Raw genomic sequence first — 24496 nt, forward strand, 5'->3', positions numbered from 1 at the left:
GCAGAACTGAGAAGGGAACACTTGTGGTGGCAGAGGTGAAAAAGAGAGAACTTGTGGTATCTGGCCCTCTGTCTGTTCTGTCTGGGTTGATTTTTTTTTTTAATACTTTGTACAGAAGCCCTGGGACCTTTTCTTGTCTGTTTGCAGAAGTCCTGGAGGAGGTCCTGGGACCGTACGGACAAATTGTGTCAAGTTCTCAGACTTTGTTTGTGGGTCTGTGTTGATTTCACTGGCAGAAGGTGAACTAACGATGGTGCTGGCAATATGCACGAATGTTATTTTGGCTCTGTTAAGCTTCGTCCTCTTAGAAACAGAAACTGTGAAGGACTTGAGGTGAACTGGACACTGTGACCTTCAATATGGAACAGTAATTGTATGAAGAGCTGGACAAGAAGCTGGATGGGGAGCTGAGAGCTGCCTACGTTTGAATCCCAGGACCAGTTGGGTAAATTCAGGTAGAAGTTGGGACCATGGAAGAGGAACCATGGAATTTGAGAGCCAGCCCCATGTCAAGATTTAAAGACCTCTCCTTGAGTACTTAGTGCTGACTGAGAAGATCATGATTTACTGTGGCCTAGGAGTGGGAGAACTTTGTGCTATGCACCTTGTACCTCTTAAGGATGACTGAGTTAAGGATGATTGGAAAGTAATCTCCAATCAAGAAGAAAGAAGACTTTTTGACTGAAAGATTAAGACAATGTGGCCTAGGGGTGGCAAACTTTGACCTATGTACTTTGTTTCCCTTAAGGAGGCTTGCTCCTTAAGGATGATGGAATTAAGGACTTACTGAATGATATCTTTTGTTTAAAACTATGTGACCACTTTTTTGAAAACTATGTAGTAACTATAATGATAAGTTGTTATAACATTGTGAATGCTGTACTTTGGTTTCTGTGAATGGTTTGCTTTAGTTTACTGCTGCATAAATAGAGAGTTCACTGTGCTGTGTGATCAGAACCTTAAAGCTATTCGTAGCAGCAACAGTCCTCCGTAGAGCTGCCCCTGTTTGGCTTTACATTCTTCCATCCTTCAGTATCTGTAACTTCTTGAAGTGGGGCAATGGTAGATTTGAGCATTTTAAAGAGAAAGCAAAAGAGCTTAAGTTACAACTCTAAAACATCATATTCTATAAAGCAGAGCAAAATTACCAATGCAAAATGGTAGGTATTCAAAAAAACAGATAGTTGAGTAATACCTGGGGAAAAATGTTTTAAGTGGTAAGTGAATTATTCAACTTCAAAATAACTCAACCTGAATACAAAAAAAAATGTTAAAAAGGATAATTATCAAGAAAAGATTAAATAATGAAATAAATATGTTAAAATTTTTGGTTATTGATTAAAATGACATATTGAATTGAGGATTAAAGAAAGGGGAACAAACATTTATGAAGTGCTTACTATATGCAGGTATTATGCTAAGCACTGTCTCAAGGCATGCTGCTGGAACAAAGACAAATCATCAGGCAAATGAAGTACAAAAGGAGCTAAAAATTACAGAGGAATTTAAACATTTGAAGTAATTCCTCATAGATGACAAAGTGGGCAAGAACCTCATAGATTAATGTAGTCTAAACTTCTTTCAGATGATGAAAGTGGGGTTCAGACATATTAAAGGGGTTATATATATATCATTGCAAAGGCAGAAATACTGGAGGCAGGATTTGAAGATGCCACATGATCATAGATCAACAATTAGAAAAGATAATTATTAGAATTGGAACAATTAGAAAATATGTCATACAATATTATTAAAAAATTTAAAACTAAGAAAACTCTATTTTGGACATGTTGAGTTTGAGATACCTATAGGAAGCCCATTCCTACTAATAATATGATATATGACATGCAATGATATAATGTTATGTTATACAAGCACGTATTTTCTAAACAAATTATGTAAAGAAAAATTTAGTTTTTTAATGGAATATTTTGTTTTTTTGAATATTGATACATTTCTGACTGTTGCTAGTTACAAAATTCACCATACAAATATTTTCAAAAAAGAAAATCAAGTGTGAAAGTATAGAACATTCCTTTGAGGGAAGGGGAAGGTATATGTTTATACTAAGAAGATTTTGAATAATGGAATTTGCACATGAGATATTCTCTTTCACCAAAGAAAGGTTTTATCTCCCAGTTGTCCACTTGGTAGGAAGAGAGAGAGAGACAGACATAGAACCAGACATGGAATAACATGACCTTAATTTTTAGAGGCAAGGTACTGGAAAATAATGGAGAATTGCTGAACAAAACAGCACATGAATATAACGAGATACTATTTTGTCTTAAGAAATGCTAAAAGGGACAGTAATTTTGGAGACACCAGTGAACATTTATATGCATTAATTCAGGATGAAGCAAGGAAAAGAATAATTCATACAATAACAAGAAATAACACTAAAAGTTCAGAATTCTGATCAATGTAATGATCAACAATGCTGAAGTGATATCTATCTCCTTACAGAGAGGCAATGGAGTGTAACAGCCAAAACAGTCAATTTCAGAATTTTACCTTTTTTTTTTGCTTACAAGGTATATTTATCACTAGGGTTTAATTTTTCTTTTTTGATGAGGTGGGGCATAGGAAGAAGAGAAATTTTTAGATATTTAAATAAAAAATAAAATGATAAAAATGAAAAACATTATGGTTAAATTAATCAGACAATGAGAAATATCAATACCAAATGCATATGCACAGATGATATATTAAAAATTCATAAAGAAATGTTAACCAAATTTTGAAAAATAGTAATATTCATAAAGGATTTTAATAGTCCTGCCTCAGAGCTTGATAAAGCTAATGGAAACAGAAATAAAAATGAATGTATAAGGCTGAACAAATTGTATATGAAGTTAGACTGAAAAGATTAATAGTAGATCTGAATGAGAATGTTAAAATTCATCAAATGTTAGGACTTAGAGATATTTCAATTACTGTTAAAAGGTATAAATAATAAATACAGCTTTATAGATCACAATAAAATTTAAAAAATTAATTAATTTTGACAATAAAAGCAAAAGATACACATCCAAATGGAGATTCATTAATGATATCCTGAATAAAAAAATGATTCAGGAAAAAACACATAAACAGCGGATATTAATATTAAATGAAATAATAATGATAAAGAAATATGTTAAAATTTCTGGAATCTAGGCCAAAGAGTCATCAGAATAAAAGCTGTCTATCTGAAATTTTATGTGAACTGATGATTGACCTCACTATACAACTTTTAATAAGGAAATAAACAAAAAATGAGCCTCAAAAATTGAATTCTTGAAAAGTAAAGGAGAAATAAATTATATATGTGTGTGTGTGTATAATATTTCTAATGGAAATGATATAAAAACAAAAACTGCTTCAACTAGCAGAATTGGCAAACTGTCAGACAATATGACCACAAAACAAGGCTGAAAATTAAATTACCACATTAAAAACAAACAAGGCAAATCAATATTAAGTCGAAAAGAAATTAAAATAATCACACAGAATATATGGTACTGATTATAAGATTGAAAATGTGAGAATATAGAATAGCCAGATTAGTGGAAAATGAAAAATTTCAAGTAAGCCATTCTTTTTTTTTTTGGAGGGCAATTGGGGTTAAGTAACTTGCCCAAGGTACACAGAAGTAAGCCATTCTTATACATGAAATTGAACAAGGCAAACACCCACACCCAAACCCAAACCCACACCCAACCAAATGCTGGAAACTCTTTGGTTAAAACTCATCAAATTGTGAGTTTTCTCAAGCATTTAAAGAGCACTTAACATTTAAACTTTTCAAATGATTCTTTAAAAATGAGAAAGAACTATGCTATTCTTTGATGTAGTAAATTAATCCTCATATGTAAACCAGTGAGTGATATATTGCAAGGAAAGTGAAGTATATATCAATGACATTATTTAATATTGCTTCAAATAATTTAATTTATGCCCTAAAGGAAAAAAAATATAAATACCACAGGAATATGAGATGTCCCAAAAGTAAAACTTTTGAAAAGATAGAGATATGAATATATATATATATATATATGTATAGATGCACATATATGTATTTATATTCATTATTAACAAATTTTATTTATAATGGGGGTGAAAGATGGATTATTAATCAAATAAAAAGTACAACCTAACTTTTTGATTACATTAATAAATGTAGTAAAAGCTTTTAAATGCTATTGCACATGCTAAAATCCCTAAGGAAGATGACCATAAAAGGTCTGCCTGTAATATAATAGCATGAAAGATATCTAAATTCAAAAGTTTGCATTCTTTGCAAGAGGGAAATACTAGAAGTTTTTCTAATAAACATATCAGGCAATCAAGGATATCCCATCTCCACATTATTATTTGACATAGAAACATGTTTCCAGAAATAGGAAAAACAGAAGATATCAAGTTTTATGCTTTAGCAAAAGTGAAACACATTGTACTTAATTTAGTTACTATGGTAGTTTATATAAAGAATCCAAAAGAATCACCAAAGAAACTAAATAAGACAGTTAATAGTTTTAATAAAACATCAGGATACAAAAGGAACATACAAAATACCCTCAAAGTTCTAACTAAAATAAAATAAAATAAAAGTAAAAAGTACATATATATATATATATATATATAAACTACCAAATTTATGAAATATATAAATATATAAAAGTAAAAAGTATAAAAGAATATATACATAAAACTACAAAATTTATGAAATATCTGAGTTAGCTTACCAACATCAATGTAAATGCAATTATAAATCAGTTTATAGAAATAAATACTGAATGATATAATTGGGTTCAAATTCATTATTTGGAGTTGAGCTGTGCCAGTAAACTCACAGTGATGATACTACTAGTTGCTAGATACTAGTACTATATCATTAGGACTAATTATGAGTACTTTATAGAGGTTGAAAAAAATTAAAAAAAAAATATATATATATATAAAATATGAAGGGAAACAACAATAATGTGGAAATTAAAAGAGAATTAAGTCCAGGTCTCAATTATATTGTAAAGTATTAACCTTTGAAATCATCTGTACTGATTAATAGAATGGAAGCTAAATGGAACAAACTAGATAAAGAAGAATTGTAAGCAACCAAAAATCAATAATCTGGAGTTCAATAGACCTTAGAAAACAAGTTACTTGGTAGAAAGCCCTCTCTTTGACAAGAAATTCAGGAGGTGGGGAGAACAAGATGATTTGGAATCAATTGGGCTTGAACCAAAATATTTCACCATAGAACAAGTTCAAATGGTATGCAAGTAAATACAAAATATCAAATCTTAAAGAGAGAGAGACAGAGAGAACAGGATCAAGTATCTTTCAAAGCTATTGCCAACAGAGTAGAGATCACAAAAGATAAAAGTGAATTTGAATTACTTGATATTGAAACGATTTTACAACAAAAGCAATGCAGCCAAAATAAGGAAGGAAGGCACTGATTAGTTTTTTTTTTTACTTTTAATCACCCCAAAACTTGGACAAAGGTTTAATCACTAGTTTATGTGTGAACTGTCACACATAAATAGGATGAGGACTAATTTTGCAAAGGATGAAGAAACAATTCTGCAATGAATTATAATTTATTTACAACTCTATAAAAGATTGCTCCAAATGACTAGTAATTAAAAATGCAAAACACAGTAATTCTATGGTTTTACCTCACATCTCTCCAATTTTCAAGTATAGCAGTCATAAACATTGGAAAGATTATAATAATATTAAAACCTTAATACACTCTTGCTGGAGTTATAAATTTGACTAACTATTCTGTAAAACAATTTGGAATTATATTAAAAATAAGTGACTAAAATAATCTTTAATCCATAGATCCCAATGCTAGAAATACAGTCTAATGTAAGAAAGGCAAGTGATACATGTCCATGCATATATATATAATGTGCGTGTGTGTGTAAACATGTATATACACATAAATATATGTATGTACATACACATATGTATATATATATATATTCAAAGCAGAAATTTTGTGATATCTGGTAATTAGATAAGGTTCTATTGCTTGAACAATGCCTAAGTGAAATGTCACATTAATATTAAGGAATACTGTCATCATAAAAAATGAGGAATATGGTGATTTCAGAGAAATTATGAAAAATGAACAAATTCAGAACAAAATAATCAGAAAGAGAAAAACACCACACACAGTGAACATAATTTACCTAGGAATATAAAGAAGAAAAGAGACTGTAAGCTGCAAAATCATAATAGCTGTTTGGTCCTAGTGAAGAATTTAGCAAATTAATCTCCTTTCACTGAAGAGTCAGAGCACAATGGACACAGAATTTCATGTACTGCTATCTAAGACACCATAATATTAAGATCAAAATAGAGAATTACAACAAAACAGAACAAGACTTCTTGTTCAGAGACTATGTGAAGAACAAACAAATTAGGAACTCGAGGAAAAGGCAATCTTCTTTAATAAAGGTAGCTTTCCCTCTAGGATAAGCTTTTGATCCTGAAAAATCCAACCCAAGCTTATTCTCAGTCACCATGATTAGAACTGTGATCTCTAGAAGCCAAAAAGACCTGACACCCAGCTGCCTGAACTCTTTATAAAGCGGAATGATAGAGGATATAGGTCATCAAAGGTAAGTAAAAACTTTCCCTCTTTTAACAAATTGATATATTTCTACTGAGAAAAAGGCCTTAATATTTTTTTTCTTTGTTTCTTTCTTTCTTTTTTTTTTTTTTGAAGCAATTGGGGTTAAGTAACTTGCTCAAGGTTACACGGCCAGTTATTTCTGGGTGTGGTGCTGAGTATCTGAGCCCGGGATTCGATTTCCAGGTCTTCTCAACACTGGAGCCGGTGCTCTTACTCGCTGTGCTACCTGGCCACCCCAAGCCTTAATATTTTTTAATACCCAAATGAAAACCAGATTTGATGGACTTTTTCAGAAAAGTGGTACTTAGTGACAAAGGTCTCATTTTTTGTGCCCAAAGGGTACAAGGCTTTCAGATTAAAAGCCAACATCACACTTAACCCAGAGCTATCTCTGCTTACCCTAGTCATTCCAAGGCAAGTTCTATGTACATCATTGTCATTTTTTTTTCTGCCAGCATCACAACAGGTTGATTTATGTGGCTGCACATAGCTCTAATCTTTTCCTAAGAGCCTTGGAGCCCTTGAAATAGTGGTAAAGCACAAAAGCAAAAACATTTATTACTTTTCAAAGACTTTCAAGGGTGTATAATAAGTTCTATGACTAAAGTCAGAAAAATGTAATCTAAAAATCACATGATTAACTTTTCTGGTCTTTAAAGAGCAAGGCTAAGGGAACTCTATTTTATTAAACCTTTTACTCTACACTTGTTAAACATTATTGTTTCTGGATAATTAGATGTGCTTTTTCTGTCTGACTTTCAGTTGAAATCACACCCAGCATAGTAATTTTAATGCTTACAGACAGCCTTCTAGACCAGAAATGCTTTATGAAAGGTTGTTAAATTTATGAAAATAATATTTACATAAGATGAAGGGTGGCTATTTAATCTCATTTCATTGATATAGAGAAATCCTAGTGAGATAACTTCCAATGTAGATAAGCACCTTCTCTTACACTTGTACAGTTTCCTAGAGCTCTGAGAGGTTCAGAAATGGTCCAGGATCATGCAACCAGAGTGTGTCAGGGGCAGGATACAAACCCCATTTTCCCTGGCTCCAAGAGAAGTGCCCCCCCGTCTCCTCTCTATCTCTCCAATTATGAATTTACATACATATATCTTTTTACTAGTTTTCTATGTTTCATCCAGAAAACTCTGCCTGGGCAGAACAATCTTTTTCTTTTTTGCAATTTATCATTTTCTTGAGGTGCTTTGTGGCAATCACTGTGAGGTTAAGTGACTTGCAAAGATCACCCAACCAGTATATGATTCTCAGACAAGACTTGAGGTTTGCTCTTACTGTTTCTTGGGCAAGCTCTCTAACCACTACCATACATTGCCATAACTCTTAGCTAATTAATAAGCTTACTTTTTAATTGTTGTTCTATGCTAGAGTTAGTATTTAGTTTATTAAATCTATTTAATTGCTATTTTTTTAAATGAACTAATTACTTAATATCTAATATGTTAACACAGAATATGCACATGATATGTATAATGCATTTGCTATATATAAGGTATACAATAATTTAACATTTTTTATATCTATAATGGAAATCAAATGGCTTCTTGGGTGTCTGCTATCTGGTATTAGTCACAGGTTCAGAGGTTACTTTTGGCACTTTCAAATTGCTAATTATACACCTCATGACAAAACCCCATACACTCTCATTTGCCATTTGATGACCCAAATTTATTTAAGAATAAATGTTATCCCTGCATTTTCAAGGATTATATCATTCTATTATTTTGTCGAGTGTTCAAAGAACATTGAGATTGTGGTAGGTATGTAACAGAGGGGAAGGACAGGTATCACTTCAGGTATTTACAGACACCACATTTAACAAATTTTTGAAAAATCACAGCTGTTGCAAACACCCAATGACATATGCAGTTATCTTATGGTAGGCACATAGTCAGGACTTCATTCACTACAACAGATATTCTTTTGACTCTATCTCCCAAAGATAGTAAAAATTGTATAATACAGAGATGTCAAATAAATGGGTCATATGTGACTTATGGGTCACACTCCCAGGTATGACTCAAAGTAGATTAAAATGTAATTGGGAAACATTTAACAAAATACATAAAACTGTAACAAAATTTAGAAAAAAGATAAACTTTAAAACTAAGTCAAATATGTGGTTCACAGAGATACTTTAATATGATTTAGTTGTATCCTTTTCTATTTGGGTTCAAGACCAAGAAGCCAGGAAGATCAGGGTTCGAGTCCTCCTCTGACACGAACTGGCATGTGTCCATGGGTAAGTCACCACTTATTTTAGTACGCTAGGCAACTCTCTAAGAAAACTATAGTATCTCTTTTGGTAGAGAGAATTTGTTCACTTAGGAATTAATTATATTAATAAAATCATAAGTCCTGTTTGTTTTCCAAACTGAGAGCTTATATGTATGTATATGGCGTATCAGTTACTTGGGCCAGTGGATATTGCCCAAGGGGCTCATGTCAGGAAGACTCACCTTCCCAAGTTCAAATGTGGCTCTAGACACTCACTAGCTATATGACACTGGGCAAGTCACTTAACCTTATTTGCCTCAGTTCCCCATCAGTAAAAAGAACTGGAAAAGTAAATGCCAAGCCACTCCAGTATCTTTACCAAAAAAAACTCAAATGGGGTCACAAAGAGTCAGGCAGGACTGAAAAATGACTGAACAACATAACATCTCTGGAAATTGACTCTCAAGAGGCAGGTGGGTACCATACTATTCTTTATCCACAACTGACACTGTTAGTCCCAAAGTAATTGTATCCCTTTGTTATGGCAGAGAATCACAAGGAAAAAAAAGAACAAAACTATAACTTCCATGGAGGTATAGGCAGTTGTATGGAATTATGTATGGGTGCAGTGAATATTTGACTAGTTGCTTTCCTCCTTTGTTATTTATGTTGTTTCATGTCTTAATGAAATGATTCTGCTTTTGGATTTATGTTTCTTGGTAATGGTCTAGCAATAGAGTAATAAATCAGATGGGGCCTCAGGCTATCCAGTAAATAATTATTACCCCGAGCAGCCACACTTAACCTGGGAAAATCTAAGGCTGAGGAGAAGACATTTTGTTTGTGAGGCCACCTCTGCAATGCTTATGGACTGAATAAAGTTGTTTTGAAGTATTAGGTCAAGCTAAGACAACCTGTGTGGGAATGAATTGCAGGGATCCTTTGAAAAATTATAGGAGGGAGTGGATTTAGGAAACAATATTTCATAATATAGGTTCTTTACATCAACAGACTCAAATTCACACTACAATTAGCAGCTCCCATATCAATGAGCTATTGTTAATGTTTTCTCTTATTTTTTTTTCAACTCTAATTTGACAGTGATTAAAAAAGCAGGTAAAGTAGTTAAAGTGATGACTATGACACTGTGTTTCAAAGTGGAACTCAACTTTGTTCTTTTTTTTTTTTTTTTTTTTTTTTTTAGCAATCGGGGTTAAGTAACTTGCTCAAGGTTACACGGCCAGGTGTTTCTGGGTGGGTGCTAAGTGTCTGAGCCCAGGATTCAATCTCCAGGTCATCCCAACACTGGAGCTGGTGCTCTTACTAGCTGTGCTACCCAGCCACCCTCTCAACTTTGTTCTTGTTGTTTACTGAAGTGGCATAGTATATTGGGAGGAAGGAATTTTGCTAGATGGCTTAGTGGATAGGGCACTGGGCATGGAGTCAGAAAGACCTGCATTCTAATATGGTCTCAGATACTTATGCACAAATCAATGAATCTCTGTTTTTTTTTTCTTTTCTGATGCCTTGAGGAAGGAAATGACAAATTACTCCAGCATCTTTGTCAAAAAAAAAAAACCTCCATGGACAGTATTATCTTCAGGTTTACAAAGAGTTAGACATGACTGAACAAGAGAACAGCCACACATGCTGGTGAAGTAATTCCATGTGACTGAATAATTGCATATTTTGAAGTAGCATTGCTATTCTGCCACTGCACATTTCATACTTCAGTACTGGGCTAAAGATTCCATGTGGCTTCTCTTTTATTAGAAAATGAATACATTTTTCAAATTAGTAGGACTTAACCTTCATTAAGAACTACTATTCTTTTTCTATTTATAAAGTGTGGTTATAGTGAACAGAAATTGACATCATGCTGTGGACTCCTTGGGAGGGAACCTCAGATTTTAGCCAAATTCCATAAGAAAGAAGACAAAATATTTTTTGTTTCCTAGATAACTGGTAGAGAACCATCTTTGGTGCTATGAGACAATCTTTCTTTTGAATAGAGCCCTACTTCCAGTAGGCATTCATATGACTTACCACCTTTTTCCTCCTTCCTTGTCAACTGTATAAGACCAAAGGACTTTGTACTACTCAGAGAGTGAAGGGAGATGCACCTCAAGACATAGACCAAGGGAGTTCCATTTCTCATCTACAGCTTACCAAGCACCTTTACTGGCTACAGCATTTAAAAAAATTAACCTCTTTATAATATAGCAGTTCTGAGAAGTATAAACTATTTTTTCTTCTCTGGGTCTCTCAAACTCATAGGAAAATTGTAAGAAAATGCAGGAAGTAATATGAATAAGAAGAGTATCTGATCAACACTCCTTTTCAATTATTTGTTTCAGAAAACCAAAGTAACACCCATTTATTTGGTAAAAGGAATATTCCCCTGAGTGACAAGACGTGTTAAATGAGTTTGACAGTAACCAAGGGGTTTCAAACCTGTGAATTGGGGAGGTATCTTTTTTTGACCATAAGTGAATCACACAATTAGATCTTCCTTGATGACCAGTGCAAAAAGTAGGCATGTTCTTCATATTCTACTTGTTGGAGAATCAGAAATGAAAGGGAAATTAGATTATTTATGTCTTAAAAGCGAAAGACATTGTACCATCTTGTATATGGGCAAAGATTAAGTATGGTTTATTGAAGAGAATTCTAGACTTGGAGTTAGGAAGAACTGAGTTCAAATTCATTCTCTGATACACTGACAAACTAGCATAGCCCCCGAACTTCAGGTCAATCTCAAAGATTTATGTAATAAATTATAACTCAGCTGTAATGTGAGTTAGGGTGGGGTTCCTCCACTAATGGAATCAAAGATCCCTGATATGTTGATGTGCACAGATGCAGAAAACACTTTAAGATTACTTTTTTTTTATATCGGTTCATGTCTTGCATTACTTTGTGATTGGATCTATGGCTCTGATACATTCTAGCAATAGAATAATGCATTAGGTGAGCCCTTCAGCCATCAGTTGAACATCATAGAAATGCTGATGTTGACCCTGGAAGCAGCTAAGAGTGTATCATAATATTAGAAATGAAAAAAAAATGAGTGTAGAAAAAAGAGAATGTTTCTATTTTGCATTGGCTATCAGAGTAGTTTTAATTATTTTTTTTTAAGAAATCCTCAGTTAGGAAATAAATGGAGAAATACAATAAAAATATGAGGAGTGGCAACAAAGAACAGAGTTCATTGCTTTGAAAGTTTTGCAGTTTTCATTGCTAATGGTGCTACATAGTTTTACAATGCAAAACTGAACCTGCTGTATGTTTTGCAAAAAATATGATGTTTAAGCAATACAAGTTTTCTTCTAGTAAATCTTTACTAATAAGAGGACTGCAAATTTTAAGGCTTGCCAAAGAAAAAGTTAAGAATTAGTGAGGTTGCAATGAACTCTCAAATTTATTGGTGGACTTAAAATCATTCATTCAGTTATGTAACTTTTAAATCATCATAAAACTTTTTAAACTCCCCTTGGCTTTGTGCCTAAATACTCATAAATACAAATATTCCAAGCAATTAACTGAATAGTTGGGGTAAATGTGATGAGCAAAGAATCCGCTTTGCTCTTTCCCATTAGTGTTAATGAGAGTTGCAGAGTTAATTTCTTGGCACTTTTCCAAAATGTTATTATTCTCTGCACCCAAGCATACATTTCTTTATACTACATTCATACAGCCAATGTAATTTCTACTTACCTCTGTAATGAAGGATTTGGCTGTAGAAGGATTCATCACCAGAATGGCTCTTCTAAGAGTGTCTCGATAGCGGTTTAATTCTTCTATTCTCATCGTATCAAAGAGAGTGGTGATCATTCTATTGATGTTATTTTCTACTTTTTGAAGTGCCACATCCATCCCCTGCTGCGACCCTTTGTCCAAAAACTCTTGTATTCCACGGATATCTAGGAACATAAAAAACCCATCAAATACTAATTAAAGTTCAGAAGAGAAAAGAAACATGCTTTTTGGCACCTTCTAAAATATACATTTAGTCCTGTATTGGAAAAAAAAACAATCTGAAAGTAACAAAAACTCAATTAGCTATCTGTTGGAATGCATTTAAATTAAAAAACATAACCTGATATATTAACATAAATGGAAAAGTTATGAATTGATACTTATTTTCTTCATATGTATGATTTTAAATCACCATTCCATTTGCAATGTGCCCAAGTATTCCTAAGATTTTTTTTAACCTCCTTAAATAAAAATTAGGAAAATAACAATCCTTTTTCCTTTCTTTCCTTTACTTATCCCACCTCAGTCCATAGGTATCAATAAATACAAGATTATTCTTTTTTTTTTTTTTTTTTGCTTTTTGGAGGAGGGAAGGTAGGGCAAATGGTGTTAAGTGACTTGGCCAATGTCAAACAGATAGTTTTGTGTTAAGTGTCTGGGGCCGGATTTGAACTCAGGTCCTCCTGACTCCAGGGCCAAGTGCTTTATTCACTGTGCCATCTAGCTGCCCCTATAAGATCATTCTTTTTTTTTTTTAAAGCAATTGGGGTTAAGTAACTTGCTCAAGGTTACACAGCCAGGTGTTTCTGGGTGGGTACTAAGTGTCTGAGCCCAGATCCAATGACAGGTCATCCTGACTCTGGGGCCATTGCTCTTACTCTCTGTGCTACCTGGCCACCCCCCATAAGATGATTCTTAATAGGCATTCATAATATTTTATCCAACATAGATTAAATCCTAAAGTCATCTATATTTCTGTTTATTAAAAAGAAAACCCAATGGGAAGAGATAGAATGAGAAATTCCATTCAAGATAATTACCTAATGTGAAAAAGTACTTGGGAGTTTACCTACCAAAAAAAACCACATATGAAATATATGATGACAACTACAAAATACTCTTTATAAAAATAAATATGATGATGTTTGCGAAGCAATAATTTGTTTTTCTAATAAATCTTTGCTGAGAAATGGACTCAGAATTTTAGGACCAAAATGAAAGTTAAGAATTAATAAGAGAGGGGCAGCTAGGTGGTACAGTGAATAGAGCACCAGCCACCCTCCAAAAAGAAAAAAAAACAATTAATAAGAGGGTACCTCACATTCAAAATTAAGTTTGATGAAATAGAGGCCACATTATTCAATTTGAAACCTAGAAACTGAAATATGTATCCAATTTATCTAAAATTTAGTGGTACTGAGAGGCAATATGATATAGTGGATAAAGAATCAGGCAGGCAGGAAAAAAGAAAGAATTCTTTTCAAGTTTTAACTCTGACAGACCCTGACTATGTCACTTTGGGCAAGTCACTTGATCTGCCTAGGTCTCATTTTGCTCAAACGTAAAATAAACGAAGCTTAACTAGATTACCTCTGATGTCTTCTCTACCTCTAGATAATATCTTCAGTTATAGCATAGAATTATACATTTAACTTACATAATTATTCAATAATACAAGACACTATAGCATAACATAAAATATGTTATATTGTTATATGTGATAAGTAAGATTTAACACAATACCATATAGTATAAGCTAATATTCAATCATAAAATATGTTGTAGAACAGCTGTAGCTATGTAATGAATAGTAGAGGAAATTTCCTCTACAAATTTGCTATAACAGTGTAATGGGAATGTAAATTTAAAAGATGTTCCCTGTCCCTAGGCTAAAGTGCACCTGGAGCCTGGGGTGGGAGGCTTGTTTTTCAGTAGATTTTTGATTGGCCAGTGGGTCAATAAGGTTGTTACATTCTCTGATCCAGGAGAAGGCTATATAAGCCATGATGTGAGGCTTTGTTTTGGGGCTCACTTTGAGAAGTGTTCAGTGATTTGATGAGACTCTGGGCTAGCCATTGTTGAGAGCCCCCAGGCTTTGAAACCCAGATGTTGTTTGGTATGGATGTAATGGTTGGACAGTTTGGAAATCTGTGTACTTGATCTGTTTTTGTCTTGATAATTCTGTCTATATTTTGAAGTTCAGGGTGCTGACCTTCTCCCCCTGAACTAGGTGAATGATACATATCTGACTGATTAAAGTAAGCTTGTTAACCCATTTTGAGTTGCTTTCCTTTATCAAAGCAGATCCAAGAACCTGTATTGGCAGACACCCTGGGGATGCTGGGGTGCTTGCTGCTACAAACAGCAAAATCAGGTGGGGGCAAAAAAAAAAAGTAAAGGAATTGATTTGAGAAGTTAAGGTTTCATGATACCTAAGTAGTTTATGTAACATATTTCACTTGCATTTAACTCAGATGACTTAAAACTCAGTCAAAATTGAGTAAACTGAATATAGCATAGAAAGTTTGTATCTAATTCCTTAAAAGCATAACTTTTCAAAACATATTTTAATCTTTTTAAAAAAGTTTCACCATATTTTTAGAATGTGTTAAATCTGACAGAATAGGCACACAATTATTCTAAAATAAGCCAGGTTTCTAAAGCTAGTCCAATATGAATTTAGTGTAGAGAGAAGGAAAATTTTAATTCAATAAAATAAAAAAATGTTGATACAAAATTAAGCATTAAAAATATAATGAAAAGTATTACAAATATTCCTACTTCATCTGAAACATTTTTAAAGTAATGTGTTACTACCTTCCATTGGATCACTGAAAAAAGATATCTTTTATTACTGTTCTAAGAGGTATTGTGCCACTGTATCATTTGGCAAAATTTGTCTGCTATCAAATGACCTCAGACACAAGAAAAAACACATGAAGAGAGAGTGACTTGGACAAGGAAATAGTAGAGTGGGGGAAGGAAGAAAATAAGGAAATCACATGGAACCAGAATAAAAATAATACAAGATCCAAAGAGGAGAAAGATCAAGACTGGTAGTTTGAAATATGTTAAAACAAAGAAAAAATTCTTTTTAAAGAGAAAATATGATTGAAAAGGGGGGGGAGGGGTGGAGCCCAGATGGTGGCATAGTAGCAGGAAAACTCTGTGAGCTCCCCCCATAACCACCTCAATTACCTATATGATTCTAAACAAATTTTAGAGCTACAGATTCCACAAAGTGATGGAGAGAAACAAATCTCCCACTGAAGGCAATCTGGAAAGTGGACAGAAAGGGTCTATTGTACCAGACTGAGAGCTGAGCACAGTCCTGCGTGAGGTGAAGGGTTAAAGCCCCAGGGCAGCCACAACCAGCAGTGGCTGGAGTGGACTTTGTGAGAATGGATCACCAGCAGCTGTGGTGGTTTACAGAATTATCAACCCATAAATGCCAAAAGCAAAATAAACGGTCAGTGTGGAACTCTATTGGAACTGGGGGGAATGGAGGCACAGTCTGGCCCCTGCCCTCAGAGTCAGAAGCAGCAGAGGGGCAGCGGCTATGCAGCTTCCTTACCATGGCTGCTTCAGAGCTCCTGGCCTGCAGATTCTAAGGGGACCAAGTAACCATTCAGAGGGTAATAGCTCTTGCTTTAACCTGCCTGGATCTGGACTGTGGTCTTGGATGGTGGTCCTGGGGTGTGTGACCAGTGAGCCAGAGCTTGTGGTGTCTGTAGAGAGGGCACCCAACTAATAGGTCCGGCAGCTGCAAAAACCCCAGCCATTTGGGACAAAGCTCTCCTCTTTAGAAGCAGAATTATTTTGTGGAAAAGAACTCAAAAGTCAAGAAAATGAGTGGTAACATGAGCAAGCAAAGGAAGCAAAGCAAGCACAGCAATCAAACATCGGATTCTTTTTTGGGGATCAAAGCAGAGAATGAGAGGAAGACAGTGAAGTTAGAACCCCTGCACCAAAAGCTTCCAAGAATAATATGAATTGGTTACAGGCCATGGAGGAGCTCAAGAAGGATTTTGAAAATCAAGTAAGAAAAGTGGAGGGAAAATTGTGAAGAGAAATGAGAATGATGCAAGAAAATCATGAAAAGAGAGTCAACAACCTTACTGAAGAAAATAATACCTTAAAAATAGACTAACTCAAATGGCAAAAGAGGCCCAAAAAGTCAATGAGGAGAAGAATGCCTGGAAAACCCAAATTTGCCAGATGGAAAAAGAATTTCAAAAGTTCACTGAAGAGAATGATTCCTTCAGAATTAGATAGGAATAAAAGGAAGCTAATGACATTATGAGAAATCAAGATATTACTAAATGGATGCAAACAAATGAAAAAATAGAAGGCAATGTGAAATCTCATTGGAAAAACTATTGAACTGGAAAACAGTTCCAGCAGAGATAATTTAAAAATTATTGGACTACCTGAAAGTCATGATGAAAAAAAGAACCTAGAAATCATCCTTTAAGAAATTCTCAAAGATAATTGCCCTGATATTTTAGAACCAGAGGGCAAAATAGAAATTGGAGGAATTCAATGATCATCTCTTGAAAAAGATCCCAAAAAGAAAATTCTCAGAAATATTATAGCCAGGTTCCAGAGTTCTCAGAACAAGGAGAAAATACTAGCAGCCAAGAAGAAACAATTTGAATATTGTGGAAACACAATCAGGATAACACAAGATCTAGCAGCTTTTACATTAAGAGATCGAAGGGCTTGGAATATGATATTCTGGAGGTCAAAGGAGCTAGGATCAACACCAAGAATCACCTACCCAACAAAACAGAGTATCATGTTTCACAGGAAAATATTTTCCGTCATGAAATAGAGGACTTTCAAGCATTCTTGATGAAAAAACAAGAGCTGAATAGAAAATCTTACATTCAAATGCAAGAAGCAAGAGAAGCATGAGAAGGCAAACAGGGAAAATAAATCATAAGGAACTTATCAAAGTTCAACTATTTACATTCCTACATGGAAAAATGATAATTGTTAACTTATGAAACTTTTCTCAGTATGAGGATAGTTGATGGGAATATAATGTGTGTGTATGTGTGTATATACATATACATACATACATGTATGTTCATATAGGAGGGTATATGTGCATATAAATACATATGTGGGTGTGTTTATATGCATGTACAGGTATACATTGACAGGGGGCACAGGGTCAATTGAATAGGAAGGGATGATATAAAAAATAAAATTAATAGGTGAGAGAGGAATATAATGAGAGGAGACAGGGAGAGACAGAATAGGATAAATTATCTCATATAAAAGAGGCAAGGGAAACTGTTAAAATGGAGGGGAACAACAGGAATGCAAAAGGGAATGGGTCAACCTTACTCTCATTGATTTTGGCTTAAGGAGGGAATAACATACACACTAAATTTTGTTATCTTACCCTACAGGAAAGTAGGGAGGAAGGGGATAAGAAGGGGGATGATAGAAGGGAGGACACAGATTGGGGTGAGTGTAGTTAGAAGCACACACTTTTGAAAAGGGACAGGGTCAAATTAGAAAATAGAACAAGTGGCAGGGTGGGATAGGATAGAGGGAAATGTAGTCAGTCTTTCACAATATATCCACTATGGAAATGTTTTGTGTAACTACACATGTATAACCTTTATTGAATTGCTTATCTTTCCAGTAAGGGTTGGGTGATGAGGGAAGAAGGGAAGGAATATGTAATTCAAAGTTTTAAAATCAAATGTTTAAAAAAAACTTTATTATTATTTTGCAAGCAACTGGAAAATAAGATACAAAAGCACTGAGGTATGGAATTCCATCTTGGCCTACTGGAAAGATGGAGGGGGTATGAGGGAAGATATAGGAAGAGAGCAGATTGGGGAAAGATGTGGAGAAAATTTGTAACTCAAAAGCTTGTGGAAATGAATGTTGTAAAACAAATTAATTTAAAATAAAAAAAAGAAAATGGGGGACAACAGTAGAAAAATAGCATTAACAGTAAAGAGTAGAAAAGCTAAATATAAGTTATAGATTGTTAAATCAAAGTAGTTAATAAAAAAGAATGCTTTAAAATATTTGTGTTATCCCAGATTAATTCAATGTTATTCTGACAGCTCTTGGCTAGATTGTGTATTGAAGGAGAGAAAAACTCTGCTGTTCATATTCTATGTGAAATTAAACACACATGAATTTCATCCTATAATAGTTATTACATAGAGATTTGAAGTCAAGAATTTGTGAATTAATCTGCCTTAACTATATTGGCTGCTCAGCAGTAGCCAAATTACTTAAAGTCAGTGGTTAGACATCTCCTACAGATGAATTTGTGTAATTGAGGACTTGATACATGGAGGGATTATCCATGGAAAATCTGTCTACAATGACAAACTGTATGTCTTCCCAAAACCAAAGCCAAAAAGGACAAATGAATGATTTAATACCATCACACCAAAATGTCCTGAAGTAAGAAAAATATAATTGCACTTGCATAAATTATGTCAGTTTGCTTACTGTCTTGGGGAGGTGGGAGGGAAAGGAGGGAGGCAGGCATAGAATTTGGGACTCAAAACTTTTAAAAATGTTTAATTAAAATAAAAAGAAATATAATTTTATATATAGTTGCATAATATACACATATAAGTATGTATTGGTCATATAAGTATTCCTGAATGATATTAAAAAAGAATTTAATGTATATTTCTTAGGAGCTAAAAGGGACAATAAGATCCATGAAGCAACTCCTCCCCCCCACCAACTAGTAAACTGGGAATTTTGCCATTTTTGAAGGAGTAAGTTTTTCTTTTTCTAAAACCTTCAAATAAATCTCATCTTCATGGAGGGAAGACAGGTAAAATTTAAAACAACAAGAATAGTAATAGGAATTTTATAGTTCCTTAAGATTTGTAAAGCAATTTGCATGCTATTTTATTTGATCTATACCAAACCCGTTTGAAGTGGGTGCTATTATTATTTCTATTTCAAAGATGAGGAAACTAAGGCATGGAGAAGTCAAGTTATTTGCCTTGGGTAACAGAACAAAGAAGTTTCTATGGCATTTTATCTGATTTCAAATTCAGCACTCTATCCAGTTAGCTAACAGGACATCCTAAGAATGGGTGGAAGGTCAGCTTTAGAGATGTGAAGATCTTACTTTAAGGCCAAAGAAAAGAAGGAGACAATGGTAGTTACCCTGACCCCTTTCTGGCAGAAAATGTTGTATTTACAATGTAGTTTAGAATCCCGACAAGAACTTAAGAGATATATTTCTGCCTCATGTGCTGTAATAGGTTAAATCAAAGACCTTACTTGCTAAACAAAATTAAAATCAGTCACTGAATATTTGTAATCTTATTATTTGGTTTTTCTAATGCAAATCATTGGCACTTGAAATATTTATTATTCTTCTAATTCAGGTAGAAGTCTGTGCTAAGTGTTCCTTCATGCCTACCAATATGTTTTAAAACACAAAGTAAAAGACTGTCAGTGATTAGTTTCTATAATCTTTAAAGAGGAGACAAGCTGCTAAGACTGTGTGTTTGCCTTTGCTTAAAACTGTCTGGACAAAAAAAAAAAAAAGCAAAAAAAAAAACCTTAGCATTAAAATAGGTAGGATGAACATAAGAAATGCTAATAAAGATGAAATGAATGAGAAAATTGTCCTGGAAAGGATTATGAATGAAGGAAAAAATATGTCAAAGTGGCAGCAAGGATGGAATAAATAGTAAAAGGATTTTGAATAGTAGTTTAAACATGTTCAAAATGAAAGAGAACTCACAGAGGTTTACCAGTGTTTGTCTCTGTGTGTTGCAGATGTGTTTTCCAATGTATGGGGTACAGGGGTTATTGATCAGGGAAATCTTGATCAATTCCATTTCTCCCCAGTAGACCTGATATAAGGTTATTATAGAATATAATGGGCAGATAACTGAGACAAGAGTATAAGATTTAGAATGGTTCATACTTTGAATAACTTATTCTCAGGGTTTGATCACGGTTTTCCAAATAATTCCTCCCTTCAAACTACAATAATAAAAGTGAACATAACACAAGCAGATCCTATTTATTTCAGTCATAGTCCATTGGCAGAGATGCATGTAAAAATCTCCAATATGGCAGGATGGAGCATAGAATTTAGAGACATTAATTATTTCTGCATGAGGGATTTGATGCTTATGTCTATCAAAGGAGCCATATGGATGACTTTTCATAGTACACAAATGGAGTTTGGGGTATGGGAGTAGATGATAGATAATGATGAATAAATAGCATCAATCACAATGCTGAGTTGAGGAGTTCAAGGATGAAATGAGGACAGAAGATGCGCATGATGGAGAAGCAAACCAAGGTTGTTTCTGTGAAAATATAGAGAAAAGAGGCGATATCATTGACATTTAGGGGCTTAAGGGGTGCTCAATATCCCCAAATACCAACACACTGGGTCTTGCCAAATGAATTCGACTAAAGTCATCTCTCAGCCACAGAAAAGCAAAGTCTATTAAAGATTCACCGTAATAGACTCTTAAGGAGTCCAAGTATTTGTGATGTTTGTACTGACAAGCGGGACTGAACAATCTGACAAAGACAGAGTCTGAGCTAGACTAAATGTGATCCCCTCATGGAGGCAAGATGGATCTGATATATAGAAAGTTTGTGGGAGGGATGTAGGGGTGGTCTAGAAGAAGGGTTTGGGGAGGGTCTTGAGGAGGAGTCTAAGGAGGAATGGTATTAAAGGTGGGACATAAATGAAGTCTACCTGGGAATAACAAACAATGGAGGGCTGGGCTAGTTTAAGGGTAACAGAGTTGGGTATAGATATTCTGATAGGATCAAGCATGGGAATCAGCTGGACAATAGTGTGCTGGACTAGGTTAAGAGTAACAGAGATTTGGACCTAATGGTAATAATTAAAGGCTTATGACCTCGGGCATATGCCTCATCAAATGGGAAGATTCAAGGAGCTTCCCAGAGCCTAAACTCCTTCATTATCACCATTAAATTAAGCATATGAACCACTGAATCTTTCTGAATGTAGTCTGAAAATGATGAATTCTGATTTAAAAGCCAATTGGTTTCTTTGGTGATTTGGACCAAAGAAGAATCATTGAAGATATCATTCATATATCCAAATCACTTTAAATATTTACTAAGCATGTATTATGTAGTAGGCAAAGGGGAGTACAAAGATGAATGAGGCATGTGTAAACTGTTTTACATGACAGCTTTTCATGTATTTCTTTATCACATCTTTCATCCTACTTCTCCCATATGAATCTTCACTGATTACATGTTGCACTCATGCCCACCTCATACTTCTTCACTGCCTTTTGGGTGACCCTCACTTAATTATCTAAAAATTTTTATATTCCATGATATTGTATGATTTGATGTAAGGAGATAAAATTAAGAGAGTAGGTTAAAAAAAAACAGGCAAAAATTTGGAGTAGTTAAAATCTCTCTACAATGTTCCCCAAAATCAACAAGACTGTTCCCCTTCTTTTTTTTCTATTCATGGCAGCTGCAAAGTGCTAATGTGATATGAGGATGAATTTCCTAGGATCAATCACCAACAAAACAAAGGAACCCATTGACATTCCATATTGAGAGAATTGTTATTGATGATCTGAATCATCCAGAGGAGAGTAAGCAAAATAGTGAAAGGATTAAAGATCATTTCTTATGAAAATTATGCCAATTAATTGACGCTTGATTAGAATGGATAATAAAAGTTTTAGTGTGACAATGAAGTGTTCAGTATCTGAAAGACTGTCACATGGAAGAAGAGACTATTCTGCTTATTTTAAGATGTCAGATCTAGGAGCTACATGTAGAAGTTGTAGGACATATTTTATGTCTTGGTTATAAGGGAAAAATCAAACAGAGTTACTGAGAAGTGGAATGGGATTACTGTAGGAGAATTCCATTATGCATTCCATATTTACATGGAAAAATCAACAAGTTCAGGTGCTGCAAAAGTCTGAAATATATTATTTGATATTAACATAAAATAATTGTCTATATGTACTTCTGTGCATATATATATGTATATATATATATAAATATACACAGATACATAAATACATATATATTTTATTGGATCATTTGAAGAAACAAATCATTTTACAACAAATGATAGTGATTTGTCCTTTGTCTTAATAACTGAACTTTGAAATTCCACCTCAGGAATACTTTGTAGAGATCAAGGCAGAAGGATGCATTTTGGAAACGTTTCAAAAAAGTAGGAAAGAACAGGAAAATATAGATTCTTAGAAGCCCACTTTGACTCCCAATGAAGCCTTGATGCTCAGCAAGTTAAAAAACAAACAAACAAACAAAATAAAACATCTCAACCTTGTGGTCAGACCATGTTGTCCCTAAAGGCTCTTGTCCCCTAGAATAGAATTTTGATCTAAATATATTTCTTTTTTTTTTAAGCAATTGGGGTTAAGTAACTTGCTCAAGGTTACACAGCCAGTTATTTCTGGGTATGGTGCTACGTATCAGAGCCCGGATTCAATCCCAGGTCTTCCCAAGTCTGGGGCTGTGCAAGAGCAAGCACCCCAGCATCCCTAGGGTGGCTGCCAACACAGGTTCTTGAATCTGCTTTGTTAAAGGAAAGCAACTCAAAATGGGTTAACAAGCTTACTTTAATCAGTCAAATATGTATCATTTACCTAGTTCAGGGGAAAAAGATCAGCACCCCAAACTTCAGAGTATACAGACGGAATTATCAAGACAGAGAAACAGATCAAGTAGACAGATTTCCAAACTGTCCAACCATTACATCCATACCAAATCAACATCTGGGTTTTTCAAAGCCAGAGGGCTCTCAACAATGGCTTCCCAGAGTCCCATCTGATCAAATCACAGAACACTTGTCAAAGTGAGCCCCAAAACAAAGCCTCAAATCAGGGCTTATATAGCCTTCTCCTGGCTCAGAGAATGTAACAACCTTCTGGACCCACTGGCCAATCAAAAAGTATCTACTGAAAAAGAAGCCTCCCACCCCAGGCTCCAGGTGCACTTTAGCCTAGGGGCAGGGAAGATCTTTAAATTTGCATTTCCATTACAGGCTGGTGCTCTTACTCACTGTGCCACCTGACCACCCCTTAAATATATTTCTTAAGTGATAGAATATTGCATCTTTAAGTTAATGAGTTCAGACAGAGGAAAAAAAAGAGTCTCCTAATTTGGCTTAGAAATTATTTTCCATTATTTCTTGTTTTCCAATAGAATCATATCCTCCACGACTTTTCTTAAACCATATGCTAACTGTACTGGCTCTAATACAGATTAATTTTGTCTATCCCAGAACCTCATACCTATATATCATGAATATTTATAGGTTCCCAAGACAATGAGTGAACTCCCTGGAGAAAATTTATGGGAGAATACAGAAGGGAATTTCACAAGATTGCCAGCATGGAAACCCTGAATTCTACCCCAGTGGCAGGTATGAGCACACTGATGGAATCAGAGATCTATTAAGCAGTTAGCTTGGTACAGGAGATAGTGTGTTAGCTGTGATGTCAGGAAGACTTGAATTCAAACTCAGTCTTAAATCTTTACTAGCTGTGTGATCCTGGATGAATTATTTAACCTTTCTGGGCTTCGGTTTCCTTGTCTGTTGTTATTGTTCAGTCATGTGCAAATCTATGACTCCATTTGGAGTTTCCTCTGCAAAGGTACTGGAGTGGTTTGTCTTTGCTTTCTCCAATTCATTTTACAGATGATGAAACTGAGACAAATGGGGTTAATTGACTGACCCAGGGTCATACAACTAGTAAGTGTCTGAGGCCAGATTTGAACTTAGGATAATGAGTATTCCTGACTCCAAACCCTTTACTTCATCTAGTGTGTCACCTAGCTGCCCCTTTATCATTTATACAA

The 24496-nt window shown here is 34.5% G+C and overlaps 1 protein-coding gene across 1 annotated transcript in view; it reads right to left on the reverse strand.

Annotated features, from left to right (window-relative positions):
• GRID2 (glutamate ionotropic receptor delta type subunit 2) overlaps positions 1-24496 on the reverse strand; it is a 919201-nt gene that overhangs the window by 871287 nt on the left and 23418 nt on the right. The window contains exon 3 of the mRNA XM_069098591.1: positions 12590-12795. Coding sequence (XP_068954692.1) covers positions 12590-12795 — 206 coding nt within the window. The remainder of the gene's footprint in view (positions 1-12589; positions 12796-24496) is intronic.

Source organism: Petaurus breviceps, unplaced genomic scaffold (genome assembly GCF_028583685.1).
Source record: "Petaurus breviceps papuanus isolate PSGF00001 unplaced genomic scaffold, PetGlider_PUasm1.0 126, whole genome shotgun sequence".
NCBI classification, from domain to species: domain Eukaryota; kingdom Metazoa; phylum Chordata; class Mammalia; order Diprotodontia; family Petauridae; genus Petaurus; species Petaurus breviceps.